We start from the raw sequence: 22,548 nt of genomic DNA, 5'->3' as shown, positions 1-22,548 counted from the left end.
GTGCAGCGGGTCAGATGAGATGATCACAATGGTCCCTTCTGGCCTGGGAGTCTATGAATCTGTGGGCAACGTCTGCACTGAAAGACTAGCCCTAGCCCTGGTGTGAGCATCCACAGCACTAAGCCACCCGAGGTTTAGATCCATCCAGACACGGCCACGCCAGTGCTGCACTATCCCCTGTGAAGCGCTGGAACTTTGCAGTGCCTATCCCATGGTTCTTAGCGCTGCACTGAGCTGGGCCGTTCTCTGCAGTGAGTCTCTCAGATGGTGTCTGTGCTTGAGAGTTGGGTGGAGATGGAGCCGGCCGCAGGGAATGTGAAGTGTAAAACAAATTCAAAGGGTATGAAAACCAGCAGGTGACTTCCAGTGCAGAAGAAGGGAGTAGGCAGAAAGGCAGAAAAACACAGCCCCAAGCAATTATGGGTGTGAAGTAACCCTAGTTACAGCTGCATCCCCACTGCAAAGTGTGTGGGTTCCAGACCAAGTTAAAGTGGAACCCGGGTCTACACTACACCCCAAACTGTGTTAACCAGCTGAGCTCAAAGCTCATATCAGCTGAGGATAAAGGGTTTGTGTGTGGACAGTAGGGGGAGGTGGGGGGAGTAGGGCTAAACCCCAGGTCACAGCCTACATTAGCTCTGCAGTGAAAACTTACCCTGCATGGGCTGAAGCTTTCATGAATCCATTTGTGACTGTGCTAGGAAGATTTCTGACCGTGGTGAGAGATAGAAAGAGAGACACACAGAGAGACATACAGGTGTGGGAGAAAGAAAGAGTGAGAGACAGAGAGAAGGATGGAGAGAGAGAAAGAGAGAATGACAGCCCATGTTAAAGCTGGCCGTGTGCTATGTATCCTTCTTACAGGGTAAATGGAAGGAGCCATTAAGTCTCTTTAATTCAATGGAAGGATGAAAGGACAGGTCTGCAACTGAGGTTTATGATTTCAAAGAGTATACTGACAAATTAAGAGAACAAGTGAACTCTGCTGGAGTGAAGAGCTCAAAGCCGCCAGAACTAGCATGAATTTGCAACCCAAGCCAGGGGGAAACACTAGTAAGGAAGGGGTCCAGACCTGAGCCAATGACTAACAGCTTCATACAGGATATTGGCAGCAAGCCGACAGGCTACAAGGGATCTCAGCGCCAATTTCCTTCTTTTAACACAATTCAGACGGTGCATTTCCGCCCATCGCAGCTTCGCTTTTTGCAGCGCAGCGTCCAGTTTGGGGGTGAAATCCTGGCCCCACTGACGGCAATGGGAGGTTTGCAACTGACTGCAGTGGGGTCAGGATTTCAAACCGCCCTGTGTTCCCGTCTCTACATCAGACACAGAAACGTTGCCAGAATCTATCAAGCGTCGAGCACCTACTGAGTGTGGTTTGTTGCTGGGCTGTGCTGGGGTTCGTCTGAGCAATGATGATGATGACAGGCTGCCGGGCGAAATGTGCCTGGGTTGACGGCAATGTCACCTACCTGGTGCCAGTGTATTTTCTTCTGCCACTCTAATGCAGCCACCATTTGTCCCTAATGGTGTGCAGGACGTTTGAGAAGGCTGGCAATACCCTGCTGTGCCGTAGCACGTTTCACACGTCAGGGTTTCTGTGGGAGAAAGAAGAACAAGTGTTTTCTTCTTACTGCGTCGTAACAGTGTCACCTCTGACACCTCCCTTAATCGGAGTCTTCACTCTCTGCCCCAAACAAGCCGAGGCGGTTCTGGACCTGATTTCCTCCAGGATGCTCAGCAATAGCAGAATTTCAGCCATGGGGCCATTGGTACCCAGGGGGTCAGACTGGGGGCGGGTGAAGGGGGTGGTGCTCTTCCCAAGCTCTGCCACAAAATAACCTCCACCCACCCAAGATGTTGCATTAAACTCAGCGTACGTACACGCGCAAACCCCTTGGGAACATGTGAGCGTGGAATCTGTACAGCGCCCTGCACACAGGCTGGGTAAGTACAGCAACTTTACACATTTTCTTTTAGAGAGTCTCAGATTTTCAGGCTATGGCGATGATCTAGTCTGAGCTCCTGCACAGCCCGAGACAGAGAGACTCGCCCAGCCGGGCCTGCATCCAGCCCAGATCTGACGGGTGAGCTGGAGCCAATCTTTTGGAAGGATGCCCAATCTCAATGTACAGACTCCAAGTGAGGGAGAATCCTCCCTGTCTCGTGATAAGCTGCTGCCAGAGTTAATTCCACCTTGGATTGGTCAAAATTCAACTCCCAGCCATTGATTTCATTCTGCCTTTGTTTGCTAGCCTGGAGAGCTGCTGCTAGCGGAAATTGCAGGCCTGATTCCAGGTTATGCTCGATCCCCGAGCAGTGGAATTTAGTGGTATATGCAGTCCCCTTTGTGCTGTCAAAGCCGTGCAGAGGGGCCTTCGTGGAAATCAGAATACAGGAAATGCTCAGTAATGGTTTCCCTCAGGCCTGGTCTGCTCTAAACATTTAGGTAGAAATAGCTACAGCCTTTGAGAGATGAAAAGTTCACAACCTGAGCACCACAGCTAGGCCAACCTAACCCTAACCCTAACCTAACCCCAGAGTGGATGCAGGTCATTGGGTGAACACTTCCCTCGACTTGGCTCCCATCACTCGGGAAGGTTGAGTTCCTACAGGGATGGAAAACCCCTTCCCCTGGGATAGGCTGGGTCTTCACTGCGGGGCTCTGCCGGCACAGCTACAGCGCTGGAGCTCGGCTGCTACAGGAACCGTACTGTAGACATGGCCTTATACCATCCACAGAGCTAATCCCACCTCCCTACACAGGCTGGACGTTCCCCTGATCATAGTTCTGCGGGGTACACAAGTGTAGACGTGCATGAGGGTTTAAATGGTCTCAACAGTGGCTGACTCACCTACTGCACTCAGTGTAGCTAGAAGGCAGAGGATGAAGAAAGCCATCATGGTGCTGGGGGGAGCACGGGGCTGGGCTGGGAGCTGAACGGAGCCTTCTCACCTCTGAGACAGAGAATGCTGACAGACTGGAAGAGAAGAGAGTCAAACCCGAAATGAGGATGGACGGGGAATTACAGGCAAGATTCAAAGGAAAAAGGCACCAGGCAACAGAACTGCACAAGTGACCAGTTTCTTTGGTTCTCTGGTGGTTCCAAAAGATTGGGGAAAAAATCGTTTTCAGTTGACCCAAAATTCTTTCACAATCGAAAAGCCAAGAAACGTTATTTTGTTTCATTTTCAGTGTTTAAAAACATTTTAAAATGGATTTAGAAATAAAAAATGCATTCAATTTTGAACTGAAAAGACATTTTGACTTAAAAAAAATCAAACCATTTCATTCTGGGAATGTCCAGGAAAAACATTTCCATTTTTCAGGATTTTTTTAATGATTTTTTTTCCTGCTGAAACAGGGCAGTGCAATGGTCACAGATGCGTGAAATGCGTCAGTCGCCCCGAACCTGCATTTTTCAGTGGAGAAAATTTTGAGTCAAAAACATCTCCCAGTTCTCCCAGGCTGCAAACATGCCTAGGATTAAGAGAGGAAGCTCCGGGGAATTTGCTCCATAGATGCAAATATTTTAATAGTCATTGTTACTGATGGAATCATAGCAACCAGCAAAGCAAAGATGTCCAATGGTGCCAGTGAAAGTAAAGGGGATATGACCCGCCCCTGCATCACGTCTTGTTAAAATAAATAGCTTGAATGCAGAAGGAAACGGTCAAGCAGCAAGTCAGCCTATACCCGTTGTACTTATTGTCAGACGGCCAGGTCCCCAGCAATGTGCAGGTCCAGTGACTACAACAACGTTACACTGATGTACATCACTTGGGGGTCTGGCCCCATTGATTCCAGTGGAGCTACGGCTGAGAGACACCGGCTGGGCATCTGACCCAGTTTTCCACTCCTTCGCCTGTGTTTGATCCAGTTCTGCATTATCCTTTCTGAGATGGGGCGACCGGCACTGCCTCCGGTATCCTGGGGTCAGAGCATCCTGCTGATCTGTACAGTGGCACAGCTGCATCTTCCATATTAACTCCATCCCCTTGAGCAGCCTAACGTCTCATCAGCCCTTTTCTTCTGCAGCCGCACAGCAAGCTGAGGTCTCCATTGATTTTCCTGTGGGGATGCTCAGGTCCCTCCCCTGAATCAGCCCGGTTCAGTTAGAACCGTGTCAGGTCTAGGAGTGGTTCACCCTTCCCACCTCTCCTCCAGTGCGTGTTACTTTGCACTGATCCAGTCTGAACTTCATCTGCCGTCGCGTTGCCCACCAGCCCAGCTCCGGCAGGTCTCACTGAAGTTCCCGATCAACCTAAATTGCCTCAGCTGCAACTTTCACCACTTCATCGCTCACCCTCCTGGCAGGTCGTTTGAGTTCCTTGAGCGCTGGACCTGGGCTAGATCCTTGACACCGCCACTGCTGAGCTTTCATCAGCACACAAATTACCAGGAATTCCTGCTCTGTTTTCTTGAGAAACAAGGTGGGGAAAGACACGAGCTCCCGAGCGACACAGACTCTTCCTCAGCCCAGCCTAGCTTGAAAGCTCGTGTCTTCCACCAGCAGAAGCTGGTCTAGGAAAAGATTTTCCCTCCCCCGCCTTGACCTGGGACCGACACAGCCTCAACAACGCTGCAAACGCCTGTTTTCTGGCATTTGTCCTGTGTCTCTTCCAGGACAGTCCATTGCCTCCCACCCCAGGACAGCTTCGATTCCTTCACGCCCTGTGCTGAGGGAGCTTCCCAAAAGCTTTTTGAATGTCCAAATCAATTGTTATCAAATCACCTCGTTCTTCTCTGCTCCTGGAACATGGAACATTCAAACCAGCTGAAAGAAGTTTAAGGCCTGACTCCCATTGAGTCTCAGGGGACGCTGCCCTGTTTGCCTTTGAAAATCTCCCTCTCTCGTTCACACACCATTCCATCAGGGAGGCCTCTTTTCTGTTGCAGAAACTGAGCCAGTTTATCCCTGCTCTATCAGCTTCACGGGGTTTGACAATGGGAGCCTGAGTTTGAAAGAGATCTCCATCCTTTACATGCTTTCAGCAGATTAGAAAAGATTACCAAAAATAAGTTAACACGACATTAAAAACTCTTACCTTCAGCCACACAATGGCTCAGCTAACCTCCTAGTTCTCTCTACAGCTGAAGAGATGCACCAGCTCGTTCAGCACAGCCCCTTCAATCGGATTCATCTATAAATGGGGAGTAACAGTGAATGATTTACTGAAATGTAGCAAGTTACACGACCCTCACACCTGGGCCCTCCCTCTTTCAGTAAAATTCACATTGACCCTTTCTCCACCCATTCATTTGTGTTTTATAGAACTTGTCCCATACCGTCTGCTGGTTCGTGCAACAGAGATAAGAGGTGATACTCAGCTTAGTCACAAAGGTAGAGATAGGACTGTTTGCACATTAGAGGTCTTTATGCAGATCCTGAGGTGCTGTAAATTCACAGCAGCTGGGGTGCCGGCCCCATTGATTCCATTGGCACAACGACCAGTTGAAACTAAATGGGGGCCTGGTGAGACAATCATAACGAAACTAAGAATGGCCGTGGAGTTGGCTCCATTACGGCAGCTCCCCTCCTGTTCCCAGAACAGGCTGCTAAATTCCTTGTCTTTAACTTGAGTAAATGTTAATTGGTGACAGATTTTCTTATCTGTCATATCAAGGACATGCAGTCAAGTTGGATCACACAGACTACTTGCAGAACTCACAGGGGCAGTGATTTGGCGCAGGAGATATGGGCAGTCAGACTGGACCGGACTGTCTAAATGGGCCCTTTTGGCCTTAGCATCCGTTTTAAGAGAGCAGCCACATACTTGGCTTCATCTCTGTGAAATCTGGATGACGTTCACCTGCATCCACTGGCTTGCTTCAGTGAGGCCTCGGAAACATGGAGACGGGGCCTGGCGAAGGGTTAAATCTGAGTGGGTCTCTCGGGAAAGGTGTGACACCTGGTTCCCCATCGCTTCTGGCCTCCTGCTGAGAAATGGTTATCAGGTGTGTTACCCGGAATCGTTATCAGAAAGTGATTCCACTTTCTATATGACCCAACGGGGGCAGGAGGGGCCTGCTGCATCTACATCTGGGGAAGAGGAGCTCAGGCCCATCTTTGTTCTGCTAAACACAGCACAGGGGCTGCAGGTCAGCGATTCCCCTGCATAGAATGTAAGGCCAAGGAACCGTTATGGTCACCCAGTCTGATTCCTGCACCGCCCAGCTTGGCAAACTTCCCCCCATGACTTCCCCATCCGGCCCTAACACCTGCACCGAAGGAGACGCCCAGATCTGAGTGGCCGAGTCGTTGGGATCCGGCCGGGTTCATGCTGAAAACGTAGCTCGACACAACGGTGATGCCCGGCTGAGCGCCGCGGCCTGGCCCTGGCGCAGACACAGCGAGGTCGATGGAGAGATGCTGCTGTGGACGTCACGTGCGGAGGTGGAGCTGCTGTGTCTGCGGAAACTCCCCTGCCACTGCTGCCGGCTGTGTGCACACTGCGGGGTGGTGCCGGTGTCGCTGCGGGGCCATGGCTCTGCCAGTGGAGTCCCTGGCAGTGTAGATGTGGGCTCAGCTTGACGCCATTTCCCTGTCTGTAAGGGGATAACTTTTGAACAGCGTCCGCATCAGATCATGGGCAGCACGGGAACCCGTGTTCAGAGAGGCTAGCCCATGGCCCCGCCCCTTCCGCCTGAGGCCACGCCCCTTCCACCCCCTCCCTTGCCAAAACCCCGACCCCCTACCGTGGCCAGACAAGCCTCACCCCAACTGGCCGGCTCGCCCCAGGCAGCCCAACTCCTGTCCCGCCAGCCGGCCTGAGCCACCGGCCCCAGGCCTGAGCAACCGGCCCTGGCCCACCCCAGCCCAGCCATCCTGTCCCAGCCCTGGGTGCCCTGAATCCTGACCTGCCAGCCGGCCTGAGCTGCCAGCCTTCGCCCATCCCAGCGCAGGTAGCCTGAGCACCAGGACTTGGACATGAGCTGGGCAGTTGAGAGGCAGGACTCCCTGTGTGGAGCTGGCCCTATGAGCCTCTGTTTCCCAAGTTCCACAGGTCTCTTGCAAAGACCAAGCCATTAATGTTTCTGACGCCCTCAGACATTGTGGTGAGAACTCCACAGAAAGGCACAGGACGTATCATGAATCATTCAGTGCAGCGCAAGGTTGCAATGGTGAGCGGGAAATACGGCCTGGGCAGCCCCCAGCAAAAATAAAGACACATTGAATGAGGCAGGGCTGCTGTGGAAAAAATACAGAACGTGATCATGTCATCAAAGGCTGTAGCACAACACAAACACGCCGGGGGATTGAATTACAGTTGCACTGGCAACGTCTATTCCACCACTGCCTAATTCTGACAGCTTGAGTGTGCAACCAACCTGGTGTTCTCGGAACGTAGACTTTTAATTCCAATTCTGTGTGTATATACACAGCTCTAGCTATAGATCTACACACAGACGCACAAAGACAAGCAGATTCGTATGTGGCTAATGCATCTGAGAGTGTCCCAGTCTCATGCAGACGGGCCCAGCAATGGGCAACCTGAAAATAACAACACACCAGGGGCTTTTATTTAGGATCCTGATTTATTCAGTGAATTTGCTAATACACAGAGATTCCAGCCAGCCGGGAGGAACTGGGACAGACGGACATTGAGCAGACTCTTGGACATACCACGGCCCCCTTGCATCACCCTGGCAGCACAAGGGGGTCATGTGGGTGGGAAGCGGGGGTGCAGCTGGGAATTCAGGCCTTTATCCTGTAGCCCACAGAGCTAGCGTTAGCATTTCTTTTACTCAGCAGTAACATAAGAAACCTACTGGCCTGTCTCCAGTCAGACACGGGCTGCAGCAGGCAGCACCAGGCTTGGGGCCTATGGACTTTGACACAAATAACTGAGGAACTGGGAACAGAGCATGTAAAAGGGAGGTTTGTCCATAACGACACCAGCCAGCCACAGGAAGCTGAGCTAACCCCAGCTGTGGGATATTTTGGAATGAGAACCACGGCAGATGTCTGACCACAACAGGGCCAGGGCAAGGCATAGACGTGTAGGATAATAAGTGGAGATCATTAACATACTAACCTATAGGAGAAGGGCCCCCCAGCACTAGGAGGGTGAGGACATATAAATTAGGAAGAGGAGAGGATCCCCTACTGCAGTGGTTCCCAACCTCTGGCCCAGGGGCCAAGTGTGGCCCACGGGTGCTTTCAAAGTGGCCCGCGGCTCCCCTCCTGCTGCCTGCAGAAGGGAGCCACTGCCTAGGGACCCACATGGAGCACACGGGCTACAAGACGTGTGAGGTTTCCCTGCTGCAGTCAGGGAACTCCTTCCGTCTGGCTGCAGTGGGGGGAGGGGCCTGCTGGGGGGGACTGGTGGCCCCTCAGGGCTGTAAAAATGATATCTGTGGCCCTCGAGCCAAAGAGGTTGGGAACCCCTGATCTACTGACTATGCATCAGACACGGTGGCGTCAGCATCACATATTATCAAAGCTGTAGGCCAGACCGTGGGTGGGAGGAGAGAGAGGTAGCACGTGGGAGGTGCCAGGAGGACGGCCACGGGTGACGATGAGGAAGATGCTGGTGAAGAGGAAGATGGTGGCTCACATTCCAGGTTGTTCTGCAAAGGACGGTGTCAGTCTACGGATGCCCAGCTGGACCTTCTGTGTTATCTCCACCGACCTGGCCTGGCTGGAGCGTTTGTGACTGTGCTAAACGTGTCAATAAACTGTTACAAATACAGAAGGGTTCCTACAGCGTGAGTGTTGCAGCCGTGTACGTCGGGTTCCCAACTGAGCAGCCGTGTTATTAATGCTGGGCCTGATCTTGGGACGGGAACTTGTCAAACCTCGGAGAGATCACTGGGAATTAGTAAGTAACCGATAGAATGAATAGAGGAGTCGCAGATGGGGCTACAATTCGCAGGAAGCAGGTGCTGTGTGGCCCAGGCAGGACGAGGATCAGTGCAGCAGTTTCACCAGCAGCAGACCACAAAGGCCGGGCAGGTAGAGGGCAAAGGAGAATTTCCCCAGGGTCTGGCTGTGGTTGCTTTGGGGGTGGTGGGTATTGGCAATGCAGGTTTGGAGGTCGCCTCTTCGAACGTGTACTGGAAGGCTGGAGACTGCAGAGTGTCTCCAGCTTTAATGTCTTGTGTAGACGCAGTAGCGCAGCCTTTTGCAGCAAATGTTGCTACAGATTGAGGAACTGAACCTGAGGGAGAAAATCAGCCTGTTATTAGGCGCAGGCAGCTCTGGTTCCTGCTCTTCCCCCATCACCTCTGTCCCCACAATCCAGTGCTTCCCTCCTCCGCCTCCCATCTCCCGGTGATCTCCCTGCTTTCGCTGTACCGGACCATGGCAGGGCGGGCGTCTGTCACCCCCTTGCTCCCCCGCACGTCTTTCTGCAGCTGCACACAAGAGGCTGAAGCTGGAGTCTGGAACTGAGCTGGTTGCCGGGGGCAGCTCCTTCCCCCGCATGCGGCATCACCCGGGAACACGCCCAGCTCTCACCGGCCCCGGCAGCCCAACCGCTCGCTTCAGTTCTGTTATAAACACCACAGCGCGCTGGGAGCCCTGGACACAGACTTAGGACAGGAGCTTCCGTGCTGAGCACTGGTTTAGCTCCACATTAAACAGAAGGGGTGGGGGCTAATGGATTCAAGCAGTGGGGCTGGGAGCCAGGACTCCTGGGTTCTCTCCCCAGCTCTGCATCACTGACATAACAATCATTCCCATGGCAAGAAACTGTGCTATCACAGCTCCAGGAGCAGGGTGGCATCACAGAAGGAGGAGAGCTGGTCTGGAAGGGAAGACTTCCAAATTCCCCTCTCCCCCTCTGGCCAAAAAACCCCCACCCCGTTCAAGGGCTCAGCGCAGCCCAAAGGTCTGGGAGACTTTAGGGGCTTGTCTACACGACAGCTAATGTTGGTGTAAATAATGTTGTGCAGGGATGTGAATAAGACACTCCCCTGAGTGACATAAGTTACACCAACCTAAGCACCGGTGAGCACACTGCACAACGCTGCTCACGGAGGTGGTTTTATTTTGCCCACAGGACAGCTCTCCCCTCAGCACAGAGCATCTTCACCAGCTGCACCGCTGCAGCGCTTCTAGTGTAGACTGGCCCTAGATTTCACCAGCTCCCTGGGCAGAGCCTGAGGTATAAGATTCCCGCGGTAACTCCCGAACTGTTGTGAACTGGCAGAATTTACGTGTCGTTATTATCCCAGTGAAATCGATGCAGTAGTTCTCATTCCCTCTACAAGGGGTGATCTGGCTGTCGCAGGGATCGGAGTTCAGCGTGAAGCAGGTCGGGCACTGCAGCCCATTTGAAGCGGTGTTCTCCTTGGGCACTGACAACCAAGAGAGAGAGAGAGACAGAGAGAGAAACACGGTTACAAGGGCAGGGGGAGGTTAAACTTCATTGAGACTGGTGTGTGAGCCCGCTGCCCTGCATTGCCCGAGCGAGCAAAGGCCCCTCCCCCCAGCCTTACGGCATTTCTCTCTCTCTGTCACAGGCAACCTCTGAACCCGGCAGCCCATCAATTCCAGGAGTGTCTGGCATTCTCTAGGCACCCAGGGCAGAACCCTGCTGCCTTTGGGAGAAATCAGAACCGCCCCCCCTGCAGCCACCTGATTATCCCAGCCACCTCTGTGGTTGTGTATAGATCAAACAGTTGGTGAATCTCCCCATTGACTCCCCATCTCAGCTCTGCCCAGTGTCCCAGGGGGTGTAACATGGCGATACCATGAATGACGGATATCCCAGACAGAAAGAAGGATAGCAGTGGGGGGAGGGAGAATAGGGATGAAGGGGACATAGACACAGACCCAGGCATGGGGGAGAAATGCGTGAAGTGGGGTATGGGGGGAGCACTGAATCATTGGCAAGGGTGGTGGAGATTGCTATAAAAAGTTGTCTTCAATGTATTCCAAGAACTTCTAAGATAATCTATGCCCTGCTGTCTTATTTTCCCAACCCATTCTTGGGTGGTTGACATCCCCCATCACCACCACGTCCTGGGCTTTGCATGATTTCGTTAGTTGTTTAAAAAAAGCCTCATCCACCTCTTCTTCCTGGGTAGGTGGTCTGGGGCAGACCCCTTCCTTTATCTCCTCCTTGGGTTCTACCCCTTTTATCCTTACCCAGAGACTTCCAACAGGTCCGTCTCCTATTTCCAGCTCGACCTCAGAGCAAGTGTAGACATCTTTGATATACAAGGCAACACCCGCTCCCTTTATCCCTTCCTGTCCTTCCTGACAAGCTGTCCCCTTCTGGACCAATAACCCCGCCCTGTGTATTAACCCACCAAGCCCCTGTGATGCTGGTTACGTCGTAGTCGTGGTTATTCACTAATTCCAAAACTGAAAGCGACAGGAAACCAAATTGTTTTGGAAAATGTCCAAACGGGCTGTTCTGAATTTTTCACACAAGAACCAACAGGGATAAACTGGCCAGCGACCGACAGGCCTGGGACCCTGGAGCAGGTTTCCAACCATCAGAGGAGGGAGGTCTTGGAACAGCTTCCCATGGGAAGGGTGGGGGAAAAACCCCAACTAGTTTGAAGGTTTAGATTGGAGCAGATTGGAGCAGATCCTGGCTCCCTCTCTTGAATGCAGCCCTTGCCCTTCTGATTTCAAATAGGTTTAGGGAATCATCCCTGATTGTTCTCTCCCCAGGTTTGGAGACCCGCCAACTACATGTATTTCAATGGACGACAGAAATGACATCCGATAAATGGACTTTTGGAGCAATAAAGTGATGAAATGGTAACAAATACAATTGTGCAAGGGTCTGGTGGGGCGTGAATCTACCCTGTGCTAGCCTGCCACGACCTAGCAGTGCATGTGCATGCTGTAGACGTGTGTGAATCATCTGTTAATGTGCTGTGTGTGAGCGAGTCCCCTTTCACGGCGCTCTAACGACCTGATCATGTGCATCAGCCGGGGGCGCACAGGGAGAGCTAGAGTCACAGCCCAGCTCACCACCATCGAACTGTTCGTGTGAACAAGCCCTAAAACAGGGACAGTGAGAACAGATCCCTACGTACCGTCCAGTACAGGTGAGTTACATTTATCTGCGTTGTTGCATCGTGAAGTGCTGATCCTCAGGTACTTGCCCTTCCCGCCAGTGAAAGTGATTGGGACATTTATGCCGCTATTATAGTCATTTATACACTCTTTGGAGAAGACCAACGTCTTTGTCCCACCTGTTATAAAGAAAGAAAACAGAAAAAGGCAATGAGCGGCTGAGGGGGAACCTCGAGTAGGAGCAGGGAGGTTATTTCACCTCCATGTTTGGGGCAATGGGGGGGGCTCTGCTGGGACCCTGTGTCCAGTTCTGGGCCCACAAGTCAAGGCGGACGCTGGTCAGTTGGGGAGGGTCAGAGAAGAGCCACAAGGCTGATTCCAGGGCTAGAAAACCTGCCTTAGAGCGAGAGACACCAGGAGCTCGATCGATTTAGCTTAGCACAGCGAAGGTTCAGGGGTGACCTGATTCCCGCTGTCAGCACCCACAAGTGGAACAAATATTGGATCCTGGCTCGTCAGTCGAGCAGGGGAAGGTCTAACATGATCCATTGGCTGGGCACTGGAGCCGGACAGATTCAGACTGGAAATAAGGGGAACATTTTTAACAGTGACAGTAATTAACCATTGGAGCAATTTCCCAGGGGCCTCCACCCCTGACAATTTTTAAAGCAAGATGGGATGTTTTTCTACCAGATCTGCTCCAGGAATGATTTGGGGGCAGGTCTCTGGCCTGTGCCGTGCAGGGGATCAGACGAGATGATCACAATGGTCCCTTCTGGCCTTGGAGTCTATGAATCTGTGGGCAATGTCTGCACTGCAGAGTTAAGCCAGGTCCAGGCAGCCAGGTTAGCCAAGCCCTGGTGTGAGCATCCACAGCGCGATCCATCCAGACATGGCCACGCTGGTGCTACACTAACCCCGATGAAGCGCTAGGACTCTTGGGTGCATATCCCATGGTTCTTAGCACTGCACTGAGCTGTGCCGTTCTCTGAGGTGAGTCTCGCTCTGATGGCGTCTGTGCTTGAGAGCTGGATAGAGATGAAGCTGGATGCAGGGAATGTGGAGTATAAAATGTCATCAAGAGGTATGAAAACTGGCAGATGACTTCAAGTGCAGAAGAGGAGAGTAGGCAGAAAGGCAGAAAAAAACAGCCCTAAAGGAATTATAGGAAGGTGTTGGAGGACTTCATCTAACGAAGACAGGGAAGAGTATCTTCGCAGACAGGCTGGCTAACCTAGTGAGGAGGGCTTTAAACTAGGTTTGACGGGGGACGGAGACCTAAGCCCGAAGTAAGTGGGTAAGAGGGACACCACAAGGAAGCAGAAGGAGGAGGGTGCAGCAGGAGAGGCCTCCTGATTCATACTGTGAAAGTAGGCCAATCGGCTACTTATCTCAAGTGCCTGTACACAAATGCAAGAAGCCTGGGAAACAAGCAGGAGGAACTGGAAGTCCTGGTACAGTCAAGAAACTACGACATGATTGGAATAACTGAGACTTGGTGGAGTAACTCACACGATTGGAGCACTGTCATGGATGGGTAGAAACTGTTCAGGAAGGACAGGCAGGGGCGAAAGGGTGGAGGAGTTGCACTGTATGTAAGAGAGCTCTATGATTGCTCTGAGCTCCAGTATGAAACTGGAGATAAGTCAGTTGAGTGTCTCTGGGTTAAGCTTAGAAGCAAGAACAATAAGGGTGATGTCGTGGTGGGTGTCTGTTACAGACCACCAGACCAGGGGGATGAGGTAGATGAGGCTTTCTTTACTCAACTAGGGAAAGTTTCCAGTTCACAGGACCTGATTCTCATGGGGGACTTCAATCACCCTGACATCTGCTGGAAGAGCAATACAGCAGAGTACAAACAATCCAGGAAGTTTTTGGAGAGTGTCGCAGACAATTTTCTGGTGCAAGTGCTGGAGCAACCAACTAGGGGCCGGGCTTCTCTTGACCTGCTGCTCACAAACAGGGAAGATTTGGTAGGGGAAGTAGAAGTGGGTGGCAACCTAGGCAGCAGTGACCATGAGATGGTTGAGTTCAGGATCCTGACAAAAGGAAGAAAGGAGAACAGCAGGATACGGGCCATGGACTTCAGAAAAGCGGACTTTGTCTCCCTCAGGGAACTGATGGGCAGGATTCCATGGGAGGCTAATATGAGGGGGAAAGGAACCCAAGAGAGCTGGCTGTATTTTAAAGAGACCTTATCGAGGGCACAGGAGCAAACCATCCCAATGTGCAGAAAGAATAGCAAATATGGTAGGCGTCCAGCTTGGCTTAACAAAGAAGTCTTTGGCAAACTTAAACACAAAAAAGAAGCTTACAAGAAGTGGAAGCTTGGTCAGATGACTAGGGAGGAGTATAAAAACACTGCTCGAACATGCAGGAATGAAATCAGGAAGGCCAAAGCACAACTGGAGTTGCAGCTAGCAAGGGACGTGAAGGGGAACAAGAAGGGTTTCTACAGGCATGTTGCCAACAAGAGGAAGATTAGGGAAAGTGTGGGCCCCTTAGAGAATGAGGGAGGCAACCTAGTAACGGAGGATGTGGAGAAAGCTGAGGTACTCAATGCTTTTTTTGCCTCTGTCTTCACAGACAAGATCAGCTCCCCAACTACTGTACTGGGTGGCACAGAATGGGAAGGAGGCGAACATCCCGCAGTGCTGAAGGAACAGGTCCAAGACTATTTAGAAGGATTGGACATACACAAGTCCATGGGGCCGGATGCAATGCACCCGAGGGTGCTGAGGGAGTTGGCTGAGGTGATTTCAGAGCCATTGGCTATTATCTTTGAAAGCTCGTGGCAACAGGGGGAGGTCCCTGAGGACTGGAAAAAGCAAATCTAGTGCCCATCTTCAAAAAAGGGAGGAAAGAGGATCCAGGGAACTACAGACCGGTCAGCCTCACTTCAATCCCTGGAAAAATCATGGAGCAGGTCCTTAAGGAATCCATTTTAAGGCACTTGGAAGAGAGGAAGGTGATCAGGAACAGTCAACACGGATTCACCAAGGGAAAGTCATGCCTGACCAACCTGATTGCTTTCTATGAAGAGGTGACTGGCTCTGTGGATGTAGGGAAGGCGGTGGATGTGATATACCTTGACTTTAGCAAAGCTTTTGATACTGTCTCTCACAGTATTCTTATCAGCAAGTTAAAGAAGTATGGGTTGGATGAATGGACTATAAAATGGATAGAGAACTGGCTAGAGCATAGGGCTCAACGAGTAGTGATCAATGGCTCCATGTCTAGCTGGCAACCAGTCAGAAGCGGAGTTCCCCAGGGATCGGTCCTGGGGCCGGTTTTGTTCAACATCTTCATCAATGATCTGGAGGATGGGGTAGATTGCACCCTCAGCAAGTTTGCGGATGACACTAAGCTGGGGAGAGTGGTAGATATCCTGGAAGGTAGGGATAGGATACAGAGTGACCTAAACAAACTGGAGGATTGGGCCAAAAGAAATCTAATGAGGTTCAACAAAGATAAGTGCAGAGTCCTCCACTTAGGAAGGAAGAATCCCATGACAGCTATAGACTGGGGACCGACGAGCTAGGCAGCAGTTCTGCAGAAAAGGACCTGGGGGTAACAGTGGATAAAAAGCTGGATATGAGTCAGCAGTGTGCCCTGGTTGCCAAGAAGGCTAATAGCATATTGGGCTGCATTAGGAGGGGCATTGCCAGCAGGTCATGGGAAGTGATTATTCCCCTCTATTCGGCATTGGTGAGGCCGCATTTAGAATATTGTGTCCAGTTTTGGGCCCCCCACGACAAAAAGGATGTGGACAAGTTGGAGAGAGTCCAGCGGAGGGCAACAAAAATGATGAGGGGGCTGGAGCACAGGACTTATGAGGAGAGGCTGAGGGAACTGGGCTTGTTTAGTCTGCAGAAGAGAAGAATGAGGGGGGATTTGATAGCGGCCTTTAACTACCTGAAAGGGGGTTCCAGGGAGGATGGAGCTAGGCTGTTCTTGGTGGTGGCAGATGACAGAACAGGGAGCAACGGTCTCAAGTTGCAGTTGGGGAGGTCTAGGTTGGACATTAGGAAAAAGTTTTTCACTAGGAGGGTGGTGAAGCACTGGAATGGGTTACCTAGAGAGGTGGTGGAATCTCCATCCTTATAGGTTTTTAAGCTGCGGCTTGACAAAGCCCTGGCTGGGATGATATAGCTGAGGTTAGTCCTGCTTTGAGCAGGGGGTTGGACTAGATACCTCCTGAGGTCCCTTCCAACTCTAATATTCTATGATTCTATGACTATGGCCAACTGTGTGAAGTAACCGGAGTTACAGCTACATCCCCACTGCAAAGTGTATGGGGTCCAGCCCAAGTTAAATCAGAACCCGGGTCTACACTACACCCTGAACTGTGTTAACCAGCTGAGCTCAAAGCTCATATCAGCTGAGGTTAAAGTGTTGTGTGTGGACAGTAGGAGAAGGTGGGGGGAGTAGGACTAAAACCCGGGTCACAGCCCACATTAGCTCTGCAGTGAAGACTTTGCCTGAGTGGGCTGAAGTTTTAATAAACCCATTTGTGAGTATGCATGGTCAAAGAGAGAGAGAGAGAGACAGAGGGGGGGCATACAGAGAGAGGGAGAGAGAAAGAAGGAGAGAGAGAGAGAAGGATGGAGAGGAAGGAACCATTAAGTCCCTTTAATTCAATGGAAGGGTGAAAGGACAGGTCTGTAACTGAGGTTTTTTGATTTCAAAGAGCAATCTTTGAGAAATGAAGAGAAGAAGTGAACTCAGCTGGAGTGAAGACTCAGGGCATTTAACATGGAGAAGGTTTGGAATCTCTTGAAGTCAAAGGGGCCAAAACAAGCTTGAATTTGCATCTCAATGTGACAGGTTGTGACCCATGTACACCCATATATGTGATCTGTGGGTCATTCGAGTTCATCCTTACAGTGGAACTGTCTATTGTCTGATGCAGAGTAAGTCACGTGAGGTGTTTTTGGAATGCGCATGGCACACAGAACATTGTTGTTATGGCAGCATGTTTCCTGCAATGTCATACATATGCTGTGTCATAGCCCCAAATGTGTCCCTGACATGGTTTGAATAGATGCAGACAAACACAGAGCTGTGCGCTCACGCCCCACAGAGGCATGCAGCAGACAGGAACAATGGACTGGCCTGAGCACCTCTTAGCACTTTGGCTCAATTGGAAAAAAAAAAAACACCCATTGCCAGACATGGCCGATCACCTGACTCCAGGGGTTACCAGTCTAATTGCATGGGGGGAATGGCACAGGCAAGCCAGGGGAAAACACTCGTAAGGAAGGGTTCCAGATCTGAGCCGATGACTAACAGCTTCATACAGAGTTTTGGAAGCAAGCCCACAGTCTACGAGGGATCTCAGCACCAATTTCCTTTTTTTAACATGATTCAGAAACTGCATTTCTGCCCATCGCAGGTTTGCTTTCTGCAGCACATTGTGCAGTCTGGAGTTGAAAACATAGTGAATAAAATTAAATAACTAAAGCACCAGAGGTGAAATCCTGGCCCCCCTGAAGGCACTGGGAGCTTTTCAACTGACTGCAGTGGGGCCAGGATCTCAAACTGCTGTGTCTTCCGGTCTCTATGTCAGACACAGTAACGTTGCAGGAAACAATCAAGCGTCGAGCACATCCTGAGTGTTCTGTGCTGTGTGAATGTGTTTTGTTGATGGGCTGTGTCGGGGTTGGCCTTAGTGATGATCAGGATCACAGACTGCAGGGTGAGAAGTGCCTGGGTTGACGGCAATGTCACCTACCCAGTGTATTTTCTTCTACCACCATAACACAGCCACCTGTAGCCTTCGGTACTCTGCAGGTCTGTGTAGGATTCTTGCAGGAGTCCACTGTGCCGTAGCACTTTTCACATCTCAGGGTTTCTGTTGGAGAAAGAAGAACAAGTGTTTCCTTCTTCCTGCGGCGTAACAGCGTCACTCACCCCTGACACGTCCCTTACCCCGAGTCTTCACCCTCTGCTCCAAACAAGCCGATGGGGGGAGGAATTTCAGCCATGGGGCCAGCGGTACCCTGGAGATCAGACTGGGGGATGGTGCTCTTCTCAAACTCCGCCCACAAAATAAGCCCTGCCCACCCAAGACGTCTCTCACATGTTGCAGGTATTCAAATATTTGAGCATTGCTGCCTTGGTAGCGTACGTTGGCTGAGTCCATGGCACCACCTGGGGCTCCTTGCAGCCCTCCATTGCCCTCACAATCTCCTCCAGCGCCCCTCCCACCCCTTCTATCTCAGAGACACCACGCCAGCCCCCAACCCTTGCCCCATATCAGCAGCAATCTCTGTGCCCCTCATTTCCCCACCCCCCACCATCATCCTTCTTTCTGGCTGGCAGATCAGTCACGCGGGCTGTAACGTGTTAAACTCCAGTGGGGCAACGGGCACAGCTGGGCTGGGAGATGCTGATGTGATGAAAGATGTCAATGGTACCAGTAACCAGTTCTTTGACCTATACACAGTTACAGACGTGTCTGGGCTGGCCAGAGGCCAAGGGGCTCTGTGTGTCCCTGATTTCCCCCTTCTGGTTCTCTGATTCCCCCCACCAAATCAATATGATTCTGCCCAGGGATGCCTCAAATTCTGGAACTGCAGCATTCAGACGCAGCATTCAGACGTTATTGTGTTGCACAGAAGCAGAGAAATCCCGCTGAGGTGAGAGCAGCCTGGCTCCGGGCTGGCAGCTGGCCAGCAGAGGGGTCCGACAAAAAGGTTGCGGGTGGAGAAGCCAGCTGTCCTGGCCCTTAGCCCATTGGCGATAGCCTCACATTGGGAGGGGTCTCAGCTGGGATCCCAGGTTAACAGCCTGATTACATGGCCCTGAGTCTCTGGGAGTTAAAGGTGGCTTACATTAAAGCCAGCTCTGCACACGTCCCTCTGGATCAGCACAGCTGTTTGCAATCTCTGGGGAATGGGAATGATGGAAATTGCCAGGCAAAAAAACTTTGTTCAGCAGAGCAAAAGGACGTTCGTTGTCTCTTGTTCCCTCAACTACCATTGACAGAAATTGCATTAAACTCAGCGTACATATACGCGCAAACCTCTTGGGGACATGTAAGTGTAAAATCTGTACAGCGCCCTGCACACAAGCTGGGTAAATACAGCAACTTTACAAGTTTCCTTTTAGAGAGTCTCAGATTTTCAGGCTATGGTGATGATCTAGTCTGAGCCCCTGCACAGCCCGAGACAGAGAACCTCGCCCAGCCGGGCCTGCATCCAGCCCAGATCTGACGGGTAAGCTGGAGCCAGTATTTTGGAAGGATGCCCAATCTCAATGTACAGACTCCAAGTGAGGGAGAATCCTCCCTGTCTCACGATAAGCTGCTGCCAGAGTTAATTCCACCTTGTCTTTGTCTAAATTCAACTCCCAGCCATTGATCTCATTCTGCCTTTGTTTGCTAGCCTGGAGAGCCGCTGCTATCAGAAATTGCAGGCCTGATTCCAGGTTATGCTCGATCTCCGAGCAGTGGAATTTAGTGCTATATTCAGTCCCCTTTGTGCTGTCAAATCTGTGCAGAGGGGCCTTTGTGGAAATAAGAATTCAGGGCAGTGCCCAGTAACGGTTTCCCTCAAGCCCGGTCGGCACTGAACATTTCGGTAGATATAGCTACGGGGAAGGTGAAAAATCCACACCCTGAGCACCACAGCGAGGCCGACCTAACCCCGAAGTAGACGCAGGTCGATGGGTGAACGCTTCCCTTGGCTTGGCTCCGAACACTCCGGGAGGCTGCATTTCTACAGGGATGGAAAACCCCTTCCCCTGGGATAGGCTGGGTCTTCTCTGCGGGGCTCTGCTGGCACAGCTACAGCACTGGAGCCAGGTCGCTATAGTAACCGTAGTGTAGACATGGCCTTATACCATCCCTAGAGCTAATCCCACCTCCCTACACAGGCTGGACATTCCCCTGATCATAGATCCATGGGGTACACAAGTGTAAGCAAGGTCTGAGTGGCTCTCCCCTGCTCAGCAGCTAAATAGGGAGGCTCTGTATTGCATGAGTACATCTGTGTGCTCAGCATTTTGCACTATATCTGCATGAGCACACCTAGGTGCTGAGCATGATGGGAAATGCTCAGTCTGGCTGGTGTTGGGTTACAAATCACTTTAGAGGTACCTGCAGGGGTAATGAAATGTTGTCCTCCTGTAAGCCAGGTCTGAGTGTCTCAGTGGCACTCTCCCTGCACAGCAGCTGAAAGGGGGGCACTTTATTTGCATGGGCTTTGTATCTGCATGAGTACAATGAAGTACTTAGCATAACTTACCTAGGTGCTGAGCATGATGGGAAATGGTTGGCAGGGTGGGTTTGGGCTACAAACCACTTTTGTGTTAACTGCTTGGGTAATGAAATGTTGTCCTTCAATTGTATGAACAGATGTCAGCAGAATGGTGCTTAGTCTGGTATGATAGAATCTGCATCCCAAACTAACCAGAGCCCCACAAGGGTGGCAGACAGATGTTTCAGCCTGGAAAGAGGGGGAGGTGGAGCAGTCTTCTATTGGCCCTGACCCTCTCTTCCCATTGTTAAAAGGTAAAATTAGTGACTCATCTTGGAGTCTTTTGTTTCTTGAAAGCAGGGACATTGACTGTGTGTCAGCAGGAGGTTTACCCAGGAGCTGAAATCACTAAGAGCTGAACCAGTAGAGGATCTGGGAAACCTTGCCTGACAACTGACAGAGCTGAGTGGGCAACAGGCAACTCTGGTGGGAGGCTGGGACAGTCGGTGCCCGTGTGGTCAGCGGAGAGGTCGGCACAGTCGGTGCCAGCCCGGTGCAGTCAGCGGGAGCCAGGTGCAGTCGGAGCCAGCGGTCGGTGGGAAACAGGCATGGTCACTGCCAGCGGTCAGGGACCCAGCAAGGCCCGAGGGCGGTAGGAGACAGCAGCAGAGGGGGCCAGGTCAAGCCCGTGTTGGACAGGAGCGACATAGGGGGTGGAGCCACCCCCATGAGGTGGACGTTGCAACCACGCGGTCAGTGCAGGGGAAAGAAGGAAGGGGGAGGCGAAGGACACGCCCCATACTCTGGGATGGGTTTGGCTCATGGAGTTCATGAACTCTGTTTGCACTGCTTCCAACCCAGTGCTGTGTTACCTCTCTTTTGCTATTAAAAGGTTTCTTTCTACACCAGACTCTGTGCGTGCGAGAGGGGCAGTATTGCCCTTTGGGGGGCGCCCAGGGGATAGTGTGTGATTTACCAGGTGACTGGGTGGGGGCTCGAGCCAGTTTGGTGTGTATCATTGAGAGGAACCCCTAGACATAGAACCCGGCCCTGGCTGCTGCCGACTCGGCCTGGCAGACGGGTTACACTCCTATTGTATAAACAGATGGCAGCAGAGCTGTGCTTAGCCTGGTCTCATGAAAGGTTCACTCTCATCTGAACAGAACCGCAGGGTTACTGCAACAGGCGGAAAATTGCAATTAATCAAGGTTTTTAGAGTACCATGAGATTCCCCCTCCCCCCCGCTTCGAGGTTAGCTATTTTTCACTATTTTGGGGCTGTGATTTTTGGAGGGTCCCGTGTCCTGGGCTCTCGTGATGGCGGCTCGCCAATTCCTTCCCAGAATCCCATTCTCCAACTGGAACTGGAAGTGACGTGACCACTGATGATGACCCACCGCCTGACTGAGACGGTGCCGCCTACTGCTGTTTACAGATCATCACGTGACACTGACTGTGGGGGCATGTGTGTGTGTGTGTGTGCGCTGCCGGCCACACAGCAGGAGGCGTGCAGCTGATGACCTGACAAGTTGATAACAGGTGTTTTTGATCAGCTGAAGAATGACCAGCGCTGGGCTGGGCTGGGCTGGGCTAGGCTGGGCTGCTGTTTCCGTTCTCTAACTCCTACCTTGTTGAAGACTTGTTGAGCTTGATGAGTTGAGAATGTGTTGTTGTCACGCCCCTGCCTGCCAGTGCCTGCCTCGTAAGAGTCCTAAACCACTAATTCCATTAACGCACTGCTGGGGTTTTCAATTTCCCCACTGGGGGTTTTTTTGGATTGGTTTTGGGCTGGGAGGGGCACAGTGGGCAGCTAGCTAGCTACCACTAGCTGGGTCCTGGGGCTACGAATGTTGTCCTGCTACACTATACAATATACAGTCTCCCTCCCCACCCAGTGCCCACCCCACCATCACCCTCCCTTGTAGCAGAAGCCACTAAGCTACTACTAGCTTTTTTTGAATTTCCCCAAATCCCTTCCCAGCCCAGTGACTCTGAGTCCCAGTGGGATTTGGTTTGGACTGGGTGGGCTGCGGGCAATGGGCCCGGCGGGCAGTTGGGACTGGATCCACTGGCTCTGACTCCACTCCGTGCTGTCTGTCCTGGCCTGGGGCATGAAATGAATATTTATTGATGGTGTCCTACACGCTTGCCTATACAGTCCCTCCCCACCCATCCAGTGCCCGCCCTCCCCTGTAGTGGCCACTGAATTTCCCGATCCCCACTGTTGAGGGATTTTTTGGGATTCTTGGGCAGTCACTTATTACCTGGGGGGATGATTGATAAAACTGAAAATAGTGTTTTTTGAGTTGTTTGTCCTCCTACACTATACAATACATACAGTCCACCCTGACCCCTCCCCAGGGC

At 51.7% G+C, this 22,548-nt stretch overlaps 1 protein-coding gene across 1 annotated transcript in view; it reads right to left on the bottom strand.

Annotated features, from left to right (window-relative positions):
- LOC137141082 (uncharacterized) overlaps positions 1–22,548 on the bottom strand; it is a 53,050-nt gene that overhangs the window by 3,854 nt on the left and 26,648 nt on the right. Inside the window, exons 4-6 of the mRNA XM_067529920.1 lie at positions 12,005–12,163; positions 10,166–10,306; positions 1,473–1,598 (exon numbers count right to left, since the gene is read on the bottom strand). Of these exons, the coding sequence (XP_067386021.1) occupies positions 1,473–1,598; positions 10,166–10,306; positions 12,005–12,163 (426 nt within the window). The remainder of the gene's footprint in view (positions 1–1,472; positions 1,599–10,165; positions 10,307–12,004; positions 12,164–22,548) is intronic.

The sequence above is a fragment of the Emydura macquarii genome, unplaced genomic scaffold (genome assembly GCF_026122565.2).
Source record: "Emydura macquarii macquarii isolate MOO-44397 ecotype Brisbane River unplaced genomic scaffold, CSIRO-AGI_Emac_v2 contig_365, whole genome shotgun sequence".
In the NCBI taxonomy this organism is placed as follows: domain Eukaryota; kingdom Metazoa; phylum Chordata; order Testudines; family Chelidae; genus Emydura; species Emydura macquarii.
Note: the sequence above shows the minus strand (reverse complement) of the source record. Positions and strands in the feature narration are given on the sequence as shown.